This window comes from Melozone crissalis, unplaced genomic scaffold (genome assembly GCF_028551555.1).
Source record: "Melozone crissalis strain CALT ecotype California unplaced genomic scaffold, PUWL_Pcris_2 ptg000088l_1, whole genome shotgun sequence".
Classification (NCBI taxonomy): Eukaryota; Metazoa; Chordata; class Aves; order Passeriformes; family Passerellidae; genus Melozone; species Melozone crissalis.
Genome location: NW_026535865.1, coordinates 2,030,603 through 2,052,724, shown reverse-complemented (window position 1 = coordinate 2,052,724; position 22,122 = coordinate 2,030,603). Strand labels below are relative to the sequence as shown.

Below are 22,122 nucleotides of genomic sequence, written 5' to 3'. Positions count from 1 at the left end.
TATATATAATATTATTATATTGTATTATATTATATTTATATATTTTATATTATACATTATATATGATATATGTTATATATATTCTGTTTCTAGATATATTAATATAGAATATAGAATATAGAATATAGAATATAGAATATAGAATATAGAATATAGAATAGAATATAGAATAGAATATATAATATATATTCCCTGGACACCCCGGGGAGGCCCCAAAGTGGATAATGGCCTTTCCCAACACCTCCCCAAGCTGTGCCCTGCTTTGCCCAGGGTTTATCCTGCAATATGTGAGCCCCAGATGGGTGGGAAGGAGGAGGAGGAGGAGGAGGAGCTGTGTTGTCCCCTGGGAATGGCCCAGGGCATTGCCTGGCCCTGCTGCTCCAGGGATTCTTTTTGTTATTTCCCTCTGGCCCACAGCTCCTGGCCAGCCCAGCTGTGTGCTGGGGACACAGCTCTGAGCTGTCCAGCAGGGAATGGACACCCAGGTGAGGTTCACAGACGGAAACCAGGATGTGTCTTCACACCCAGTGACCCCTTTGTGTGTGTGCCAGAGCAGAGATTCAAAGAGTCCTGGAATATTCTGAGTTAGCAGGGACCCTCAGGGATGATCAGTGCAACCCCTGTCCCTGCACAGCCACCCCAACACCCCCACCCTGACACCCCTGAGGGCTCTGTCAGTGAGGAGCTGGGAACACAAACCCTGTGAGGAACAGCTGAGGGAGCTGGGGGTGCTCAGCCTGGAGAAAAGGAGACTCAGGGGTGCCCCCATCGCTCTCTGCAGCTCCTGAAAGGTGCCTGTGCTCAGCTGGGCTGGGCTCTTTCTGCAGGAACTGACAGAACCAGGGCACACAGCCTCAAGCTGTGCCAAGGGAAATTCAGGTTGGATATCAGGAAAAAAATATAGGATGGATATTAGGAAAAAGTTTTTTACAGAAAGGGTGATAAAGTTCTGGAATGGCTGCCCGGGGAGATGGTGCAGTCCCCATCCCTGGGTGTGTTTAACAAAGCCTGGATGTGGCACTGGGTGCCAGGGTTCAGTTGAGGGGTTGGGGCTGGGTTGGACTTGATGATCTTGGAGGTCTCTTCCAACCTAGTGATTCTGTGAATTCTGTAAATCCTGTGAATTCTGTGAATTCTGTAATTCTGGAATTCTGTGAATTCTGTGATTCTGGAATTCTGTGATTCTGTGTCCAAACGCTCCTGCAGCTCTGGCAGCCTTGGCACCATTCCCTGGGCAGCCTGGGCAGTGCCCAGCAGCCTCGGGGGGCAGAACCTTGCCCTGAGCTCCATGCCAAGGCCTGGCACAGCTGCAGCCCTTGCTGGGCTCCTGTCCCTGTGCCAGAGCAGAGATTAGTGCCTGGCATCCTTGTTAAATCCAGGACATCCATGAACACCCATGTATAATGCCCTGATATATCTGAGGTGTTCTTTCCTTCCTAGGACTGGGAACTGTTTGAAAATTACTCCCAAATGCCCCTTGGCTGTCCCTGATTCCTCCCCACAGATGCACAGTCCCCCCAGACCTGTCTCCACTCTCCTGCCCCAAAATGTGTCCCTGGCACTGCCAGGTGCAATCCCTGTCCCTCAGCTTTGCTGTTCATTAAGTGAAGCCAGGCACCGCCCAGTGCCTGAAATCTGCCTTTATGTCCAAATCCTCAACAGGATGGATGGGATATTGGGCAGGAATTGTGGAATCCATCCCTGGAATGGATTTCCCAGAGCAGCTGGGGCTGTCCCTGGATCCCTGGCAGTGCCCAAGGCCAGGCTGGGCAGGGCTTGGAGCAACCTGAAGGTGTCCCTGCCATGGCAGGGGTGGCACTGGAAGAGCTTTGAGGTCCCCTCCAACCCAAACCATCCTGGGATTCTGGTACAGCTCAGTCTTTAACCCATGGAAGAAATTAAAGCTTTTAACCCATGGAAATTCAAGCTTCTTAACCCGTGGAGGAAATGAAAGCTTTTTCATCACTTTGAGGGATTCACTTCCACTCTCCCTCTTTCCTAAAATTTAAAATCATTATTTCCAGCATTATATATATATTTTGTTAGCCTTGTGAAACAGACTTTATTTTTCTTCCTGTAAATTTTGTGCAATATACATCTATGTAGCTATAGAACACACCTCAGTAAAAAGGTTGTCATCCATACATTATATTACTTTTTATTTAATGTTATGAAAAATTCCAACAACAGTTTTTGTCCTTAAATAAACGTTTCTCCCTCCCCTGCCCTCCCTTCCTAAGCTGACTGGTCTGAAAGAGGAAATTTTATTTAGTTATTTTCTTTTCTTTAAAAAAATAGAAATTACAATCTTACAAGACAGAACATTCAATGAGAACAGAAGCATTTTCCTAAATCTAAAAAGTAAAACATTTCCATAAAACCTGTTGGTATCTACAGGTAGGTAATGTGTGGAGGGGGTGGTAAATGGAAATAAAAGGTTTTCCATTTCTTCCTTTCATTCATAGAGATAAAAAATAACATAAAGCCGACCAAAACTTTATATATTTTTCTCTTTTGCACCAACATTCACAAGAATATATATTATATATATTTTTGATCCATCTTTATACACAGTGTGAGGGTTCTGTGGGTGGAAATGGACACTCAGCTACACTGCCAGAGCAGACAAACAAACACTAAATTAATCTTGGTCTGGAAAGGAGCCCCAGCTGGCGGCCCAGGGCTGCTGGAAAGGAACATCCCATGTTGGGATGGGAGCATCTCTGGAGCACCAGAGCCATGGGGGGCTCAGGGCTCCGGGCCCCCTCCCCACTGGCCACAGAGGAGAGGGAAATCTCCCTTTTTGGGGGCATTTCTGCCGTGGTTTTGTCATTTCCCTGCGAGCCCTGAGCTCTGGGTGGCCCAGCAGGGGTGAGGAACCTTGGCACAGCCCTGGCGAGCCCCAAGCAGGGGCTGCCATCCCTTGCCATCTCTTTCCACCCCCTGCCATCCCTTTCCACCCCCTGCCATCCCTTTCCATCCCTTTCCACCCCCTGCCATCCCTTTCCAGGCGTGGCACCCACCCCAGGCCAGCAATCACCGAATCGACACCGAATCACTTTTATATCCCCTCCCAAAAAAAAAAATCATCGAATCAAGTCGGTTCCTCTGAAGAGAACTGAAAAGTGCAGGTTCCTGCAGTTTGGCAGGTCGAGTTACACGTGTTTAATACTTCCAGTCTTCCCTAGGTTCCCACGGGGGGGCTCTTATTGCTCAGAATAATCCAGAATCTCTCCCCACGGGCTCTGATGTTCCCAAATTAAGGTGCTTTCCTGGGTTCTTTGCTGGATGAAATGAACTCGGTGGCGTGTTGGTTGTGTTGGCTGACGAATACCGAGGGCAAAAAGAAGGGTGTGTGCTTTTTTTTTTTTTCTTTTTTAATAAATTTCTGGGGTTTTTTCCCCAAGTGTTCCCAAACCCCCACGGGCTGTTCCCTCCGAGCTCAGTCACCTTCTGGGGCTGCTTTTCCTGGGAAGTGAACGGCGCTGTCGGAAACGACGCTTCCAAAAAAACAACACAAAAAAAAAGGCACAACCCTCAGGACATAAAAGGCAGTACTGACTTCTCTCTTCTGTCCAAGCTTTGCAGAGGGCAGGAGAGGAGCCGGGCACATCCCCACGCCGTGGACGCTGCGCTGGACAGCCACGCATTGGCACTGGACGTCGCGTGGGGCCGTGGGAGGGCTGGCAGCCTTTTCCCAGAGACCTGGCTCCAGCAGAGAGGGAGCCAAGGCTGGCAGGCTCCAATCTGCCCCCAGAAGCTGTTGGGATGCGGTCAGCAAAGCCATGGCAGTTTGCTGGTGGGATGTGGTCAGCAAAGCCACGCGGCGGCTGCTCCCAAATTCCCTCTGCCTTGGAGCCGAGCAGAAATCCCATGGGAGAGTCTTCCCTCGTCAAGGTTGGTCCATGGTCTTCCCTAGGAGGTGTTTTGACAAAAGCAGGAGTATCCCTCACGTTGCTAAGAAAGCTGCTGGTTTGGTTTGAGGGGTGCAGTTGTGGATCCAAAGGTTTTGGCTCCTGCTCGGAGCTGCCCGAGGATGGGGTTGGGTGCACGAGGAATCAGCACAAAGCAGGAAAGGAGCTTGGGATTTTAGCCCTTTGTCAGCAGAAACTGGGGCTGCCTCAGAGCAGGTTTTTCCCTTGTAGTTTTTTTGGCATTTGCTGCAGTGAGAGCAGGAGCAGGGATGGAAAAATCCATTTGCAGAGCCACAGAGTCTCTCAAGCATCCCCTGCTGCCGTGGCCTAGAACAGCATCATCCCACCAATCCTTCCTTCATCCCCTTCTGAGCCTCCCAAAAGGAGCAGCAGGTCCCAAACACCACATTCCTTCCAACCAGCCTTATTCCTCAAAGGGAATAAGGACCTTTCACTTCCCTTGGCTCCAACAGGCAGTTTCTCCCCCTAAAAAGCTCCTAAATCCTGCTAACTCAAGAGCAACTCCCAAAAGAACAGTTCTAGGGAGCTCATTGAGGGGAAAGCCTGGGTCCAACTCATCCTGCAGCCACACCTGTGTGTGGTGTGGGAAAGGGGAGCCTGGGGATGGGGTGGGGAAAGGGTCACAAACCCTGCTCTGGGTGCTGAACCTTGGGGCAGTTTTAATGGGATTGATAAGAGAGCTGCACACAACAGCAGCACCCAGAGCTGCGGCCACCACGGGGACAGGGACAGCCCTGGAGCCCCTCCAGTGCCACGGGTGCCTCTGGGGTGGGGTGGCCAGGATCTGGGCTCTGGCTGAAGTCCCATGGGCCTGGAAAAGCTTTTGGGATGCACAGAGGTGGCACGAGGCACCAGCTCCACAAGGTCAGGTGTCACCCAGCTGGACAAGGAGCTGGCTGGGAATTTGGGAGAATGTTGTGGTGGAGGGCAGGGAGACCCTGCAAAACTCTTCCCCTGCTGCACTGAGCATCTTTTCCCTCAAAGCAGCTTCCCTCACAGGAAAATCCTGTGGTGAATTCCCCGCCAGCCACAGCCAGACCTTTCCTGGCCAAGCTCCCAGGGTCCCACTGCACCCGTGGGAGATGAAATAAAGCAAAGGCTCTGTCTGTCCTTTCCCTCTCCTCAGCTGCAGCCCCAACCCGACCCAGCCGAGTCAGCATCACCCCTTCTTTATCCCATGCCTGATGATCGGGTTAAAAAAACCACAATAAAATAAAAATAATAATTAAAAAAAACAAAGAAATAAAAACGGGAGGTGGAGAGCGCAGCCGGGACAGCGGGAAGGACACTCCCTCCTCCCGTGTCACCAGGAGCAGCCTGTCCCTCACCACTGCCAGGAGCATCTCCTCTCCCAAGCAGAGATTTCACATTCATTTCACTGGTATGGCAAAGTCCATTTGCTTTTTTTCCTTCAAGGTGCTTTACATTCAAGAGCTATTGCAATCCACAGCGAGGAGACGGGGCCAGGGAGGCACCGCAGCCCCCCCGGGGGTTCTCTTGCCTTTGATTATTTGATTTAAATAAATTGCCCCAAACCTCTGAAGTGCAGTTTTGGCTCCAAATTTTGGGGAACTCCAAGGGGGCCGCTGGCTCCTGGCCTTAGCTCTCCCGGGGGTCGCTGTACTGAAGCTCAGAGTTGAAAACCTCCTTGTAGAGAGGGGGGAAGTTCATGGCAGTCTCAGGGTGCAGGAGACGGAAAAATTCCAGCTTGTCCAAGTGCAGGTTGCAAATGGTCTTCATCAAGGGCAGCTTGGAAACCATCTGCAGAGAGAGAAGGAGCTGGTGACCGCTGGGGTGCTGGGTGTGGTGGCCCTGATGCTGCTGTTTGGGGTCAAGCAGGGCGGTTTGGGGACAAGCAGGGCGGTTTGGGGACCACTCAGTGTCCCCTGCACTGCTGTTCCCCCTTCCATGGACACAGGGGGTGGGTTTGGGGATCAATCCTGGCACTGGGGCACCAGCAGACTGCCCACCTTTGGAGAGCCTGGCAGAAACCTGGCTTCACCCCCAAACCCTCATCTTTCCACAGTGGGTGCTCCTCCCCACCCCAGCTCTGTGCAGGTCAAAGCATTCCCAAAATGGCTCTTTTTCCTAAAAAAAACCATTTCCTGGTGCACTGCCAGGTTCACCAGCTCTGCCTGCATCACAAGGGAGATTCACAGCCCTTGGAAGGAGAAATTCTTCTCCTCCCCTGACAGGTTTGATGTCTCACTCTCCAAAATGTGTGTGTGGCTCCTGAGCTCTGGCCCAGCCACATCCCCCAGCTCAGACACCCCCTGCTCCCCTGGCTGGGTTTGTGTGCCCCCACCTTCGAGAGCTTGTCCTCAGCGGAGTGTTTCTTCTGGATCTCATGCTGCAGGGCCACGTAGATCTTGTCCTGGAGCTTCTGCACCTTCTTGGACTCGGTCAGCCACGGGCGGTCTGAGGGAGAGGAGGGACAGAGTCAGCTCTTGTTGGATCAGGTTCTTTTCTGACTTAGAGATGGGGCAATGGAGAGGTGTTCTAAGAACTTTTATTTTATTTTTAGTAAATATATGTATAATGTAATGTAATGTAATGTAATGTGTAATATATAATATGTAATTATGTAATATGTAATTATATAATATATAATATATAATATATAATATATAATATATAATACATAATATATAATACGTAATACGTAATATGTAATATATAATATTATATAATATGCAATATTATGTAATGTAATGTAATGTAATGTAATGTAATGTAACATATGATATGATGTGATGTGATGTGATATAGGTTTTAAATATATGTTTTACTTATAACATGTATGTTATAAATCATGCTATCACAATTAGAAGCTAACCATTAGAATTTTATCACTATTAGAGATGAATCCATTTCCCACAGCCACAGGGTCAGAGCCACCAAGGATCTCTCCCATGCACAGGGCAGTGGCTCTTTTAACCCTTCCTGCTCCCCAGGATGGTTTTGGGGACACTTGACTCCTCTCTCTGCTCCCCACCCCATGGGTGACACAGTTGCTCTTCCCACCAAAGAATGACAGATGCATTTTGTCCACCTTCAGATGCATTTTCCCCCCAAGTTCCTTTCCCAGGAGTAACTGAAATCATGCACCAAGGATGGTTTATGGGGTCAGGACACCCCCACATTTGGGGCCCCCAGTACCTGGGGAGAGCAGCACAGCAGCAGTGAAGAGGGCGAGCTCCTCGTCCGACAGCTGCAGGCGGCACAGGGTCCTGCCCAGCTCGAAGACGGCACCGATGAGGTCGTCACAGCCTGAGGGGACAGCAGGGACACGGCACTGTCACTGTCATTGTCACTGTCACTGCTCTGCCCACCCAGCACAGAGCCAGCGGCACCGGGAGCTTGGAAAGATTTTGGGAGAGGAGATGGGTGGGGAGGGGTCCTGGGCACTCACCTGGGAAATTCCAACCTTGTCTGGGTTGCAGAGGGAGAGGAGAGAGGATAAAGGGAGGGAGAGGGAAAGCAGAGGATAGGGGGAGGAAGAGGAGGAGAAGAAGGAGAAAGAAAGAAGGAGAGAAAGAAGGAGAGAAAGAGAGAAAGAAGGAGAGAAGGAGAGAAAGAGAGAGAGAAAGAAGGAGAGAAGGAGAGAAGGAGAGAGAAAGAGAAAGAGAAAGAGAGAGAGAAAGAAAGAGAGAGAGAGAAAGAAAGAGAGAAAGAGAGAAAGAAAGAGAGAAAGAGAGAGAAAGAAAGAGAGAAAGAGAAAGAAAGAAAGAAAGAAAGAAAGAAAGAAAGAAAGAAAGAAAGAAAGAAAGAAAGAAAGAAAGAAAAAGAAGCAGAAGGAGAAAAGAAGGAGAAAGAAAGAAGGTGAAAGAAGAAGGAGAAGGAAGGAGAAGGAAGGAGGAGAGGGAAGGAGGAAAAAGAAGGAGGAGAAGGAAGGTGGAGAAGAAGAAGGAAAAGAAGGAAGAAGAAGAAGGAAGATGGAGAAGGAAGGAGGAGGAGAGCCCCAAGGAGGAGCAGCTGGAGCCCTTACCGAGAGATTTGAACATCTGCATGCCACCGAACTTGCCCTCGAAGAGGACGGTGTTGTTCAGGGGGTTGAAGGCGCGGATCATGCGGATCAGGAGCACCTCGAGGCAACCTGATGTAGGCAGAGAGAGCGCAGACGAGGGCAGGGCAGGGCAGGGTGGGGAAGGTCAGGGGGGTTTCCGTCACCCCAGGACCAAATGTAAGAAAGAGGAAAGCCCCCAGTGCACGTTTGAGGTCCAGATTGTTCATTCCCAAGAGCAGGATGGGTATTTCAACAAATCCAGTTTGGGTTTTTGGGATTGGTTGGGGTTTTTTTTAGGTGTCCAATTGTGACCACAATATTTCACCAAAGGGAAATATTATCCAGTCATTCGCAGCCAGGCACAGAGAGACCGAGGTCGTGGTGGAGCACCGAGAGAGAGGAAAGGGTGAAAACAAAATAAATAAAAAGAAAATGGAAGGAAGAAATGAAAGAATGAGTTAAACTCCAGCGCTTCAGGCACAGCCAGCTCTGGCTTTGGGGTACAGCACCCCGCAGGGATGCTGGCATGTGTCCCCAGGGCTAGGTGCTGATCTCAGCTCCCCAGCTCTGACAGATCAGAAACTCTGAGGTTCTCCCAGTGTTTTGGGGATTTTGCACATTCAGCTCCCTGGCCTGGGCACGGCATTGCCAGCTTGGGCAGATGGAAGGGTGGGGGACGTGGGTGTGCGCTGCCATCATCCTCCTCTTCCCAGTCCCTTGCTGGGAGAAGAGGCCAATCCTTCTCTCTCAATCCTCCCCGCTCCTGTTGGAGTTTGGCACCCCTTCTCCCAGAGGAAAACCTTCTGTTCTCGTTTCCATCCCAGTTTCTGGGTGACATTTGGATGGAGAAAAGCCTGTGCCCAAGGCAGGCACTCCCCACGTGCCCCCCTTCACCATCACCCTTGGATGTGACCTGCAGCTCCTTCCAGCCCAGCACCTGCTCCCCCAGCACTGGGAGAACTGGGGCAGCCGGGGGGGGACCCCAAAAAGGAAAGCACCAGCCAAGAGAAGAGATGGGATTTGCTTCTGGCCCCACAGCTCTGCTCAGGAGAGGGGTTGGGGGTGGCAGGGGGCGGTGGGGACACTCAGGGGGTGGCAGGGGGCAGTGGGGACACCAGGGGGGTGGCAGGGGGCCAGGGGGGCTCCCCCCTTACCGGCTTTCAGCAGGATGATCTGGTCGTTCTGGCAGAGCTCCATGAAGCCGTCGATGCGCTTGGCGAACTCCACCACGTACTGGATGGCGTTGGAGATCTGCAGCGAGCACTGCTGCCACATGGCCTCGCAGCTCTGTGCCACAGGGGACACTCTCAGGGAGTGCTGGCACCCTGGCACCCCAGCTCTGCCACCCCCTCAGGGCAGGAACAAGACCCCAGAGCCGTACCATGCACAGGGGACACTTAGGGTGTGCTGGCACCCCAGCTCTGCCACCCCCTCAGGGCAGGGGTGAGACCCCAGTGCTGTGCCATCATGGGGAACTCTCTCAGGGTGTGCTGTGACTCTGGCACCCCAGCTCTGCCACCCCCAGGGCAGTGACAAGACCCCAATGCCATGCCATCCATGGGGGACACTGTCAGGGAGTGTTGGCACCCCAGCTCTGTCACCCTCCCAAGACAGGGACAAGACCCCAGGGCTGTGCCACCCACAGGGGACACTCTCAGGGTGTGGTGGCACACTGGCACCCCGGCACCCCAGCTCTGCCACATCCCAGGGTGGGGATGAGACCCCAGTGCTGTGCCATCCATGGGGGACACTCAGAGTGTGCTGGCACCCTGGAACCCCAGTTTTGTGACCCCCTCAATGCAGGCGTGAGACCCCAGTGCTGTGCCATCCATGGGGAATACTCTCAGGGTGTGTTGTGCCTCTGGCACTCCAGCTCTGCCACCCCTAGGGCAGGGACAAGACCCCAGTGCTGTGCCATCCATGGGGGACACTGTCAGGGAGTGCTGGCATCCCAGCTCTGTCACGCCCAGAGCAAGGATGAGCTCTGTCACCCCAGGGCAGTGCTGTGCCATCCACAGGGTACGGTGGCACTGGGACACCTGCAGTGTGAGCTGCCACAGCAAACTCCCCTCTGGGCAGCTCCCAAGCACTGACAGACCCCTGCTCACCCACGGACAGCCCCAGGGGACAGTGGCTGTGCCAGGGGCTGTGGCAGTGGCACTCACCTTGCTCTGCAGGGCACGGACCTCCTCGGGCGAGTAGAGGCTCCAGGCCAGGCGCTTCAGCTCCTCCGTGGTGTACTGGCACGTCTCCAGGTGGGACTTCACCACGTTCTGGGCCACCCGGTCTGCAGGGGAGGGGGGACAGCAGGAGGTGACACCTGGGCCCCCCAACTCTGTCCTGGCCTCTGGGGCTGTGGGGCAGAGGGCTGGAGGGGTGGTGGGGCTCTCACGCGGTGTCACGGGGTGTGAGGACAGATGGGGCAGCAGGGGCTGAGCCCAAAGCAAGCAAGGGATGTGCCACAGACCCTGGGTGTGCTGAGCTCCATCCATCAGGGAGCCTTGGGGCTGCTCCAGGAACTGAGCCTGGGCTCATCCCCTGGGATGCCCAATATCCCAGGGATGCTACTGGTACCCGCAGGGATGCTATTGGTACCCCCAGGAGTGCTCAATATCTCAGAGATGCCATTGGTACCCCCAGGGATGCTACTGGTACCCCCAGGGGTGCTCAATACTCTAGGGATGCCATCAGTAGACCCAGGGATGCTATTGGTACCCCCAGGGATGCTCATTACCCCAGGGATGCTCAGAATGGTTTGGGTTGGAAGCTTAAATCCCATCTACTTATTCATCTTAAATCTCATTCCATGGGCAAGGACCTCTTCCCCTAGACCAGGTGTGTGTCCCCAGGGCTGGGTGTGTCCTGCAAGGTGCTGGGGTGGCAGCAGGGATGCACCCCAGGGATGCCCTTGGTACCCTCAGGGCAGCCATTGGTACCCCCCAGGAGTGCTCAATATTTCAGGGATGCCATCAGTAGCCCCAGGGATGCCCTTGGTACCCCCAGGGATGGCATCACTGCATCCCCCGGGGCAGCTTTGGCTCTGGGGAAGGATTCACTCCCATCCCAAGTGTAAGTGGAGGGATGGATCCCTCCTGCATCCTTTGACTCTCTGACTCATCCTCGTGGCCACACACTTGCCCTGCCCTGCCCTGGCACTCACCAATCTCCAGGACAGAGATGTCCGGGGGCAGCTGGGCACCCTCCAGCGCCCCGTGTGCCAGCAGCGCCGGCTCCAGCATCAGCTCGTAGAGGGATTCCTGCTTGATGAGCGTGGCATCGGCCACGTCCAGGCTGGACTGGTCGGGCGAGGGCTGCGCCGAGGCCAGCAGGTCCAGGTTGTAGTAGGTGCTGCTGCCGTCGGGGGTCAGGGGGAAGTCGAAGAGGAGCCCGTCGGACAGCGTGGAGATGTCGTCCAGGTCCGAGAGGCCGCTGCTGACGCTCGTGGTGTACACGCGGCTCAGGGGCTCGGGCTCGTCCTTGGCGCCGCCGCTCTGCTCCTGGCTCTGCTGGTGCTTCTGCACCTCGGCGTAGAGGCTGTCCCGCTGCTTCTTGGACATGCGGCCGAACTTCACAGCTGCCCCGGGGGAGAGGTGGCGGTGTCAGGGCAGCTTCACCCCCCAAAGGCAGCTCCACTGCCCTGGGAAAGGGCCTGGCTGCCGGGAGTGCCTGCTCTGGGGGCTGGGACCCCGCTGGATGCACCCCCCCAACCCAGACTGCCGCAGACATCTTTTTCAGAAAAATCCTTTCTTAGGATTTTTTTCCCGTCTGAGAAGCTGAGAGGCTTCAGAGACAAAATGTAAGCAATGGTTATGTGCTGCTGTGGGATGCAACAGGTGGGTCCGTGATTGGTCTCGTGTGGTTGTTTGGAATTAGTGACCACTCACGGCAGAGCTGGCTCTCTCTCTGTCTGAGCCACAGACCTTTGTTTTCATTCCTTTCCGTTCTAGTCTTAGCTTAGCCAGCCTTCTGAGATGCAACTCTTGTATTTTTTACTATAGTTATAATGTAATATATATATCATAAAATAATAAATCAAGCCTTCTGAAACAAAGACTCCAATCCTCATCTCTTCCCTCATCCAAAGACCCCTGTGAACACCGTCACACCAGACCAACCCTGGGTCAAACCAAACAGAACCAATTTCGATTTTCCCACTGAAAACACAAAAGCGTTTCTGGCGTCCCAATCCCTCCTCGCACCCGCTGGCCCTGCGGGGGGAGCAGCTCCATCCTGAGTGCCTGACCCGCCCCTAGGAGCAGCAGGTATTACTGCGACCTGATGAGGTCTTCAGGTGAGAGAAGGACGAGAATCTTGTTTGATGATCAGAAGGCTAGATTTATTGATATAAGATATATAATACATTATAACTATACTAAAAAGAATCAGAAGAGAAGTTGCAGAGGCTGCTAACTTAAGAATAGCATAGAAAAGAATCTAAAAACAAGAGAGTTCTCTGTCACTGTGTTCCAGAGAGCTTGCCCTGTGATTGGCCTTTAATTGTACACATGGAACATGAACCAATCACAGGTGCATCCTATTGCATTGCACAGCAGCTGATAATCATTGTTTACATTCTCTTTCTGGGGCCTCAGCTTCCCAGAAGATGAACAAGTCTCAAAGAAATGATTTCTATGAAAAAATGTCTGCGACAAGCAGGGACCCTGGGGACCGGGGGCAGCACTCACCGTCGCGGGACATGCCCAGTGCCAGGCATTTCTGCAGGCGGCAGTGCTGGCAGCGGTTGCGGTTGGTGCGGTCGATCAGGCAGTTCCTCTGCCGGGAGCACGAGTAGCTGGCATTGTTCTGCTGGCTCCTCCGAAAGAAACCCTGCCCGGGATGGGGTGGAATGGGATGGGAGAGGTTGGGGAAATGCCCTGCTGGAAGGCAGAGCCGCCCCCTGCCCGCAGCCCTCCTCCCGGACTCACCTTGCAGCCTTCGCAGGTGATGACACCGTAGTGGATCCCTGAGGATTTGTCTCCGCAGATCTTGCACGGGATCACCTCGATTTGGGCTGCGGTGGAGGGGGGAAGAGGGGAAACCACGGGGTTAATGCTGGTCACTGCTGAGAGGGAGGAGAGGGCTCAGCACCTGGGGAAACTGAGGCACGAGAGCTGGACCCACCGGCAGCTCAGCCCTTCCCACAGACACCACAAGGATTCCTGCACCTCAGAGAGCTCCCTAAAAGGTTCACACAGGGCGTGGGGTATCCCCACCCACCAGCAGCAAGAGCCAGGGTAGGAAAGCTCTTGAATCAGAGAGCACAGAAGGTTTCTGCTCTAGCCTGCCTGGGACTCTGTTTTGGAATAATTCTCCTTATTTTCCAACCGATGTGTGCACCAGGACAGGGACAGCCTGGCACAGGGACCATCCCCATCCCTGCAGAGGCTCTGGGCCCCCCCGTGCCCCCCCCCAGCCGCTCCTTTGGACCCAGCACCGATATAGCCGATACAGCCACCCCCAGCTCAAGGTCCCGGCCCCTTCCCCCCACAAATCCGCTTCCCTCCCGCTTCTGCTTCGCTGGCACTGAGCTGCTAATAGGCTTCGTCCTCCTCATTTTCCAGCTGCCCCAGATCCGGGCTGGCCGTGCCCTCCCGGCCCGGGGGGGGATGCTCGGCACCCCCGGGGCTGTACGTGCCTCCCGGCATCTCTGCACCCTCTAATCCCCATCCAGCCCCCGCAGCCCGGCCCGGCTCAGCCTGGCGGCGCTCCCGAGGGTGCTGGGCAGGCCCCGCCGGGCCAAAATAACCCCCAGGGCCAGATTATGGCTATTTCCAACCTCCTGGGCCTGTGCAAATCCCCGCTGGGCTCGGGTAATTCCCTTCTGCCTCTGCTCTCCCCTGGGAGCCATCGGGCGGCTCTGCTGGAGGGATGTGCTCTGTGGGGCCACCTCTGCGAGTGACAGTCCCCGTGCTCAGCCAGTGCCACTGTACCCAGCAGGGTCCTGGGGTCCCTAAATGCTCGGGGGAGGCTGGGATGGGGCACTGAGGCCTCACTGGGCAGACGGGCAGCCGAGGTGCCATCGGTCCCTCAGGGATGCTCAGTCCTCCAGGGATGGCCTTGGTCCCTCCTAGGGATGCTCTCTGTCCCTCAGGGGAGCCATTGGTACCTCCAGGGATGCTCAATACCCCAGGGATGCTATTGGTACCCAAGGGATGCTCGGTATCCCAGGGATGCTATTGGTACCCCAAGGATGCTCTATACCCCAGGGATGACATTGGCACCACCAGGGATGCTGTTGGTACTCCCAGGGATGCTCAATATCCCAGGGATGCTATTGGTACCCCCAGGGATGCCATTGGTACCCCCCCAGGGATGCTGTTGGTACCCCCAGGGATGATATTGGTACCCTAAGGGAAGCTATTGGCACCCCCAGGGGTGCTCAGTATCCCAGGGATGCTGTTGGTACCCCAGGGATTCTCATTGGTCCCTCCTAGGGATCTCTCTGTCCCTCAGGGGAGCCATCAGTACCCTGAGGGATGCTCAATATCCCAGGGATGCTATTGGTACCCCCAAGGATGCTCAATATCCCAGGGATGTCATTGGTATCCCCAGGGATGCTACTGGTACCCCCAGATATGCCATTGTTAACCCCCCAGGGATGCTATTGGTACTCCCAGGGATGGCATTGGTACCCTCAGGGATGCCAGCACTGTGTCCCCCCGGGCAGGTTTGGCTCTGGGGAAGGACTCACTCCCATCCCAGGTGTAAATGCATGGACAGGTCCCTCCTGCATCCTTTGGCTCACTGATTAACCCAGTGCCCCACATGCACCGGGTGGTTTTGGGGCTCACCCTCCTCCCCCAGGCTGCTTCTCCCAGGGCTGTGTGTTGTCCCCCGACTCGAGGGAGTCACATCCCACCCCTGCCCCTCCCCGCACCCTCTGCCCACGCCCCTGCCGTGCTCCTGAGCCGAGCCGGTTTCCCCGCGATGGGCAGGGCAGGGATGTCCAGGGCATCCTCACATCACCCGCAGCTGCACCAACACCGCAGAGCCTTTCTCAGGGGCACGGAGGCACCAGGAGGGGCATGTGGGGCCACCCACAAATCACCCCCAGCTCCCATGACCGAAACACCCCCAATTCCCCGGATCCCGCTGCCATCTCCCCCACTCTGCAGGGACCGCTCCGCTCCCCGCCGCGCTGCCCGAGCCCTGTCCGGGATGGGACCGAGGTGGTGGCACGACGGGGGGCACAGGGAGGGGGTGCCACCCCCGGCAGGAAGCGGCGTCGGGCTCGTTATGCAACGTTAATTGCAACGTTAATTGCAGCCGCCGGCAGCGCGGGTGATGCATCGCGCCCGCCGCGCCCTCACGCCCGCGGCCGATACTCCGGTGCCCGGAATTACCGGCACACACCGGGGCTGAGCGCGGCCCGGCACCGCCAGCGAGCCCCAAAAACCCCAGCGACCCCAAAGGCTCCGTGTGCCAATGGCCAAATCCCGCCCCAGGAGAGCAGGAGTTGAGGGTGATGATGATGATGATGATGCTGTCCTGATGAAGGACAAGCCCTGCCCGCCCGCCGTGTGCCCGCAGCCTTTTGGGGCTCTAATTACCATGGTGCTAATTACCGGCCGTGCCCGCCGCTGGCACCTGACCCGCTCCAGGACGCTCGCCCCAAATAACTGACGTGGAGATACGGCCGTAACCTGGCGATGGCAATTACAGCCGGCACGGTTAATTGCTGCTCTGATTGGAAACCCGGCTGAGTCACCGAGTCGGCTCCTTCAGTGTCCCCTCGTGCCACAGCCAGGGACCCCCGAGGCGGCCGGACCCTCCCCTGGACCCCCAAACACAGCCCTGGGCAAATCCAGAGGGATGGGAAGGAATGAGGGTGAGGGTGGGGTGGCCACAGCAGCTCGGGAATCCCCCAAATCTCACTGGGATCAGGGAAAACATCTCAGTAGACCCCAAATCCTGGATATTCCCCACCCCAACCACTTTACCCTCATGCCTCAGTTTCCCCACTGGAGAATCATCATCTCCTCCCACCACAACCATGCGAACAGGGGAGGACATTTAGGAGGGGCTGAACCTCTTCCCCTCCGGGAACCTCCACCCCGGGGCCGATGGTGCTAAAACGGGGATCAGGATAAAAGAAACAACGAAAGGGTTAAAAAAAATAAGTAATAATGATCTCCAGCCGGCAATTAAAATGTCCCGGCGGTGGTATTTGCTCTCCTCCCACTGTAAACACTTCTTGCCCAACTCCCGGCCCGCTGCCACCGGCCGGTCCTTATGTAAGCGGCCCGGTGCGGCCGCGGGCCCGGCCGTGGCGGGGCGATGCCCCCGGTGCGCGGTGCAGCCCTCGTGTCCCACTGACACACTTTCTGCCCGCGGCCACGCCGCTTGTGTAACCACTGCCCTTAACCCTTCCGCGCCCGCGGAGCGCCGCGCCGCTCTCAGGGCAGCACGCCGACCTCCCGCCGCCAGCAGTGCGGATTTTGGGGTGTTTTGGGGTGATACCTCCAGCTGGAGGCACCCATTTGTCACCCTGAGCTGCAGCTGCAGGTGAGGGGCGCCTCCTCCTCCTCCTCCTCGTCCCCCAGGTCGCCTGTCACCCTCCAGACCTGGCTCTGTGTGTGTGTCCCCTCCAGCCCAGCCCCGCTCCCCCAGCCCCTGCTGGAGGCTCCGCGGTTTCGGCAGAGCCAGATCCGCCCTCCCCGAGCAGGAATGGGCCGGCACACCCTCCCTGCATCGCCCCCGCCCCAAGGGCGGGCATCCCGCGCACCCCAAAACAAAACAAGGCCGGCGCTGCAGGGTGCAGCCATGGGGGCTGGACCCCCCCTCTGGGTTGGCCCCATCCTCCTCCTCCTCCCTCTGTCCTTCCTCTCAGCCTTATGATCTCACTGTTTTTGGGGAATCACCCCAAAACCCTCAGCGCCCCATTGAGCCTTGGGATGTGCTCTGACCCCGCTGCTGCTGGAGAATTTTTGGAGCTGCCTCCCCCTCCCCATCAGCATAACTGGGGCTGTGGGGTGAGGACTGCTGGGAGGGGTTTGTTTTGGGGTGCACTCCAGACCCCTGCACTGTGCCCCAGTGTGAGCCTGCACAGCTCTGACCCCACAGGGCAGAATGTGGGCACCCCTTCCTTCCCCTGTGGTGTCCTGGCTGGAGGCAGTGGGGCAGCACCCCAGCTCTGGGTATTTCAGAGGTGGCTCCGTGCCTCTGGTGCCATCCCTGCCCCAAATACCCCCCAGTTCCTCCCCAGTGACCCTGCTGGGAGAGAGCTCCGTGCCCCATCCCTCTGCCAGGCTCCATCGATGCTGCAGGATGGGCACCCCTGGGAGGCGGCAGCAGCCCAGCAGCCCCCCTGGAACCCCCAGCCCCAGCCAGGGCCCCCCTGGAACCCCCAGCCCCAGCCAGGGCTCCAATGCTTCACCTCCAGCACCTCTCCCCTTCCAGGGGGACTCAGCATCACCCTGGTGCAGCCAGAGCAGGGAGAGGAGGGCGAGTCCAGGCTGCACAGGGACCCACAGGGACCTGCAGGGACCACAGGGACCCACAGGGACATGCAGGGACCCACAATGCCGCCCCATTTCCCATTCCTGCCCTAAACCCCAGCTCTGCACCCACATCCTCTGCAGCAACCTCCAGCCCCAGCAGCGACTGCGCCTCCCCACAGCCACCATCCACAGTTGTTTTTTGCTGTTGGGGCAGGAATAAACAAGGAAATAAAGGGAATTATCACCCCTTTTATCTGCTGTTGGCTTTGCTATTAAACAGCCTCCGGTGCTGCAGTGCCTCGGGGTCTCCCAGCACCCCGGAACTTCGGCCATGGCTGCCAAAAAATCCCATCCCCATCCCTGGGGAACCCCAAACAAGGCAGGCCCGTGCTGGGTGTTCACAGCCCCGGCCCCAGGCACAGGGACACCGGGGCCAAGTGGGCAGCAGGGAAAATTCAGATGACACAAGCACGGCCCCGTGCCGGGCTGCGATTCTGGAGGGAGAACTGCTTTCCTAAGTGATTAGCAAAGATTTCCTGGAAACTTTGGGCCAGAACAGCGCTCGGCTGCTCTCACCCTGCCCTGGGGCAACCCCTGGCCACCTTCCCTTGCAGGCACGCCAACGGAGCTCTTGCACTCTCCCCAGCCTCCAGCAAAGCGCTGCTTTCCCCCGTCCCGTGGAGCAGGGGAATGGCAGCTCGGGGTGGGCGATGCGGCTGCCCCGGGGCCGCTCCGGTTCAGCAGCTCCGGTTCCGCAGCTCCCGTGCCACGCCGAGCCGTGCCAAGGCCAGCCCCGCAGCCCTTTGCACTTTGCCTGCTGCACAAGGGTGGCAAAGGTGAGGCAGAGGGGAGGGGGGACCTGCCAGCCCGGGGTGGGGTGGGAGAACCCCTCCGGCAGAGCTGCTAAACCGGGGGGGAATTATCTCCCCGGGGGCTAAAAAAAGCCGGGAGAGCAGCTCTGCTCGCCACATCCGATAAACCGGGCTGATTTAGACATTAGCAGCTCTTTAAATAGCCGCGGCTAGTTCAAAGTTAAACGTGACAGAGAGCAGGGACAGGGACGCGGGGATGGGGACAGAGACCACCAGACCCCAACAATAATTTCGCCTCTCCCTGTGCTGGCTCTCCCTGGGGTTATCAGAGTGGGGGGACCCCAAATCCCCTCTGGACCCCTCAGAGAGGCAGAGGGCAGCTTTCTCCTCCAGGTTTGGGTTTTGGGGATGGAGGCAGGGCCATCCCCGGTGCCGGGACAGGCGCTGCCGTCGTGCGGGAGGGCCCGGTGGGTGCCGGCCGCGCCAGCGTGTGCACGCCGCCGAAACGGGCCGGGAAGCTCCTCCTCCGCCCTCTCTGATTTTTTCCAATGACAGATCTAGGTCACTAGGACAAGTCGCAAAGGCTGCCGAGCCACCGCACGCTCCTCGCCACGCTGCTTGCAAAACAAGTGAGCAGGAGGGCTGGAAATCGTATAGGATTATACAAGGCAAAGCCTCTCTCTTCCCCGGCCCCGGCGCAGCCGCGGCGCAGGGAAAGGACAGGAGAGAGGAGCTGCTGTGGCCCCCGGGGAAATGGGGCAGAGCGGTGGCGGTTTTGGGAAGGAAAATGGAGATTGAATCAATTTGGCGTCGCCATGCGGCGTTTGGGCTTCGAGAGGGATGAGGACGCGGGACTGCGGGAAAAACGCCCGACTGTGGGGAACGGTGGGAATCAGCAGGGTTCGGCCCTAAATTAGGGTCAACACCAGCAATTCATGGGGGAAAAGGAAAAATATTTTTTAGAAAAAGGAAAAGTTCGCCCAGTTGCTAATTAAGCCGGTGCTGGCTGTGCAAGTGCTACGTAAGAGCCAGGCGTGATCTCAATTAGGCAGGCGCTAAGGCTTCCCTCCGTCCCCATAAAGGTGCAAAGCCAGGATTTGGGGGGCAGGACGGGGATGTGGGGGGCTCGCCTCGCCCTCTCCACTGTTACACAAGAGAACAGCGGGGGCAGAGCCGCAGCACCCGCGGCGCAGGGAGCCAGCAGGATTTGAGGAGCTCGGCATGAACGCCCTGGTGCCCACTCCTCAAAATGAGCCTAAGGAGGTGCACCCCCAAAATAAACCCATGGAGGGGCACCAGGGAGTCCTGGCAGGGCGAAGGGCTCGGGGAAGGCAGGAAAAATGGTTTAAAGGAGGGTGAAAATCCCAGCCCAGCACGCTGGAGCAGAGCTGAGTCCGGCCACCGCTGCGTCACCACCAGCAGGCCCCGCTGGATTGTCCCGCTGGAGCCTTCCTCCCTCCATCCTCCTCCTCCCCACCGCCTGCTCGGCAAAGCACACGGGTGAAAAGCAGGAATCGCCTTTGGTAGCGGGTAAAAGCAGGCAGGTGCTGGCACAACTCACCCCTGCCCTGGAAAAGGGGGCACCCAAAATTGCACCTGATCCCTCGCCCGTCCCTGCAGGAGCCTCCCAAACTGCCCCCCACGCCGTGGGGAGGGGAAAAGGGGGAAAAAACTACAATAAATCCAGCCCTGGTGGGAGCAACATATTGAAGAGGAGATTAAGGGGTTTAGTGCGGGGAAAAGCTTAAGAGTGCGTCTAAGCCGGCGTCGGAAAGCAAAGCAAAATAAACAAGAATTTTATCCTAACGAAGGGGGAGCCGGAGGAGGCAGAGCGGCCCCGGCGGGGCTGGTGCGGGTTCCCCCCTCGTTCCCCTCTGCGGGGCTGGTGCGGATCCCCCCTTGTCCCGTTCCAGAGCGGCTGCTGCGGGTCCCCCGTGTCCCCAGCGGGGCTGAATCGGGTCCTTCCCATCCCTTCCGCGGGGCTCACCCCGCTCCCCTCGTTCTCCTCCAGCAAAGTTGATGCGGATCCCTCCGTGTCACTGTCCGGGCTGACACCGAGCCCCCCGTCTGGTGCGGCTCCCCGGTATCCCCGTCCGGGCTGACGTCGGGTCCTGCCCGTCCCCCTCCGCCGGCTCTCCCCGATCCCCACCGGCACCAACTTGTGCCGCCCGCCCCCCGCGTTCCCCGCTGCCCCGGACCCACCTCGCATCGTGTCGGCCGCGCTCAGGGCGCCGGGGGGCGCATGGGGCGGCGCGGGGCTCCGGAGCGGCGCGGGGCGCGGCGGGGAGCGGCGGCACCGGGAGGCACCGGGCGGCACCGGGAAGCACCGGGCGGCACCGGGCGGCTCTGGCACCTGCCCCTCCGCCGCGCCGTGACCCACTTCTGCCCGAGCATGCGGCCGTTCACATGACGAGCCCGCCCCGCCCCCCCCAATCGGTTTCACTTCCAGCCCCACCTCCTGCCCTTCGTCCTCCTCCTCCTCCTCCCGCTCCATCCCCATCGCCGCCGCTCCGCCGCCCGCTGCCCGGCGCTGCCGGAGCCCGCCCGGCACCGGGGGCTGCGCGCCCCCCGCCCGGCCGGGCCGGCTCGGAGCTGCCCCCGGGGCTGCCCGCCCCCGGGAGGGACGAGCCGTGCCCGTCCTGCCCCGGCTCGCCCAGGCACGGGGCCGGCTGCGTGTCCCGCTGAATCACGGCTGCCTTGCTTCACTTGGCGCCCGTGCGGCCCCGCTGTGCCCGCCAGGGACCCCAAAAAACCCCGGCAGGACAGGACAGGACGGGACAGGGCTGGGGGGCTCTGCAGAAGGGGCAGCACCCGGCACCGGGGGGGCGTGGGGAGCACGGGGACCCCCCTGTGCCCAGTGCGCCCATGCCAGGGTGCAGATGCTGAAATCTGAGGGCACATCCCAGCTGGGAGCCCTGCGGGTTGGGAAGGTTTGAAGGCGGCAGGGAGGAATTCCCACCCCGTTCCTCGTGCTGGGATGAGCACAGGTGGTTTGGGGGCCCGGGCTGTGCCCTGGATAAGGGACACTGCCTGAGAGGAGCAGAGATGGTGGCTTTGGACCAGGCCTCGCCGTGCAGAGCCCGAGGTGCCAGCACGGGGCAAAGTCCCCTGGCTGTGGTTTGTGGTGCACCAGGTCACCAGAGTCCTCCCTGCGCCACATCACAGGGGTGGAGGCAGCTGGCCCTGGCAATGCTGGGCCAGGGCTCAGGTGCCAGGGTCAGTGCCCAGCGGTGCCCAGAGGTGCCTGGGGACAGTGGCACTGGCCTGGAGACCTGATGGGTGCAGAGAAGGCATCTGCCATAGGCATGAGCACTGCTCCTACTGCAGACATGGACCTGGCATCCACCATGGGCATGGAGCTGGCATCACCACAGCTGGATGGGGCATCTGCCGCGAGTATGAGTGTGGTCACAGGCATGGCACAGCCACATCAGCCATGGACGTGGAGACAGCATCCACCAGAGACACAGAGGCAGCCACCATCACCATCACCACACGTGGCATCACTGCCTCCTGCCTCGATGGCCTCCTGCCCTCGCCGCTGGGCCCTGAGGGGACACCTCAGCCCCCCAGTGCTCAAATCAAACCATTTAATGGCAGCTGAAGGGGGCAATTTCGGCCCACATCCACCCCAAACGCTGAGCTGAGCCGGGGGTGCAGAGATGCTGACATGCCGCTGGCAGAGGGGTTCCCCTGCTGTCCCTGGGGCTGTCCCCCTGCTCTGGCACAGGCGGGTGGCAGTGTCGGGGGGACGCTGGGGCTGAGCCGTGGTGGCACTTTGTGTTTTGTGCTCTCCCACCCCTGTGCTGGGGTGGGACGCTGGGACTGAGCCGTGGTCTCATTTTGTGTTTTGTGTGCTCCCACCCCTGCCCGAGACCCTCCCGGCTCCGCTCCGGCTGTGGCGGGGAGGGGGCCGGGGCTGGGGGCGG

At 57.8% G+C, this 22,122-nt stretch overlaps 1 protein-coding gene across 1 annotated transcript; it reads right to left on the bottom strand.

Annotated features, from left to right (window-relative positions):
* Nucleotides 1-2,102: 2,102 nt before the first annotated feature.
* Nucleotides 2,103-20,450, bottom strand: LOC128947031 (nuclear receptor ROR-beta-like). Its single transcript, XM_054291106.1, has 10 exons — nt 20,396-20,450; nt 12,867-12,952; nt 12,627-12,768; nt 11,102-11,515; nt 10,107-10,228; nt 9,096-9,228; nt 7,924-8,031; nt 7,095-7,205; nt 6,241-6,353; nt 2,103-5,696 (listed from the first exon to the last, which is right to left on the bottom strand). Exons 1-10 carry the CDS (start codon nt 20,400-20,402, stop codon nt 5,535-5,537), a joined length of 1,398 nt encoding a protein of 465 aa, XP_054147081.1. The 5' UTR covers nt 20,403-20,450; the 3' UTR covers nt 2,103-5,534.
* Between the last annotated feature and the right edge of the window lie 1,672 nt (nt 20,451-22,122).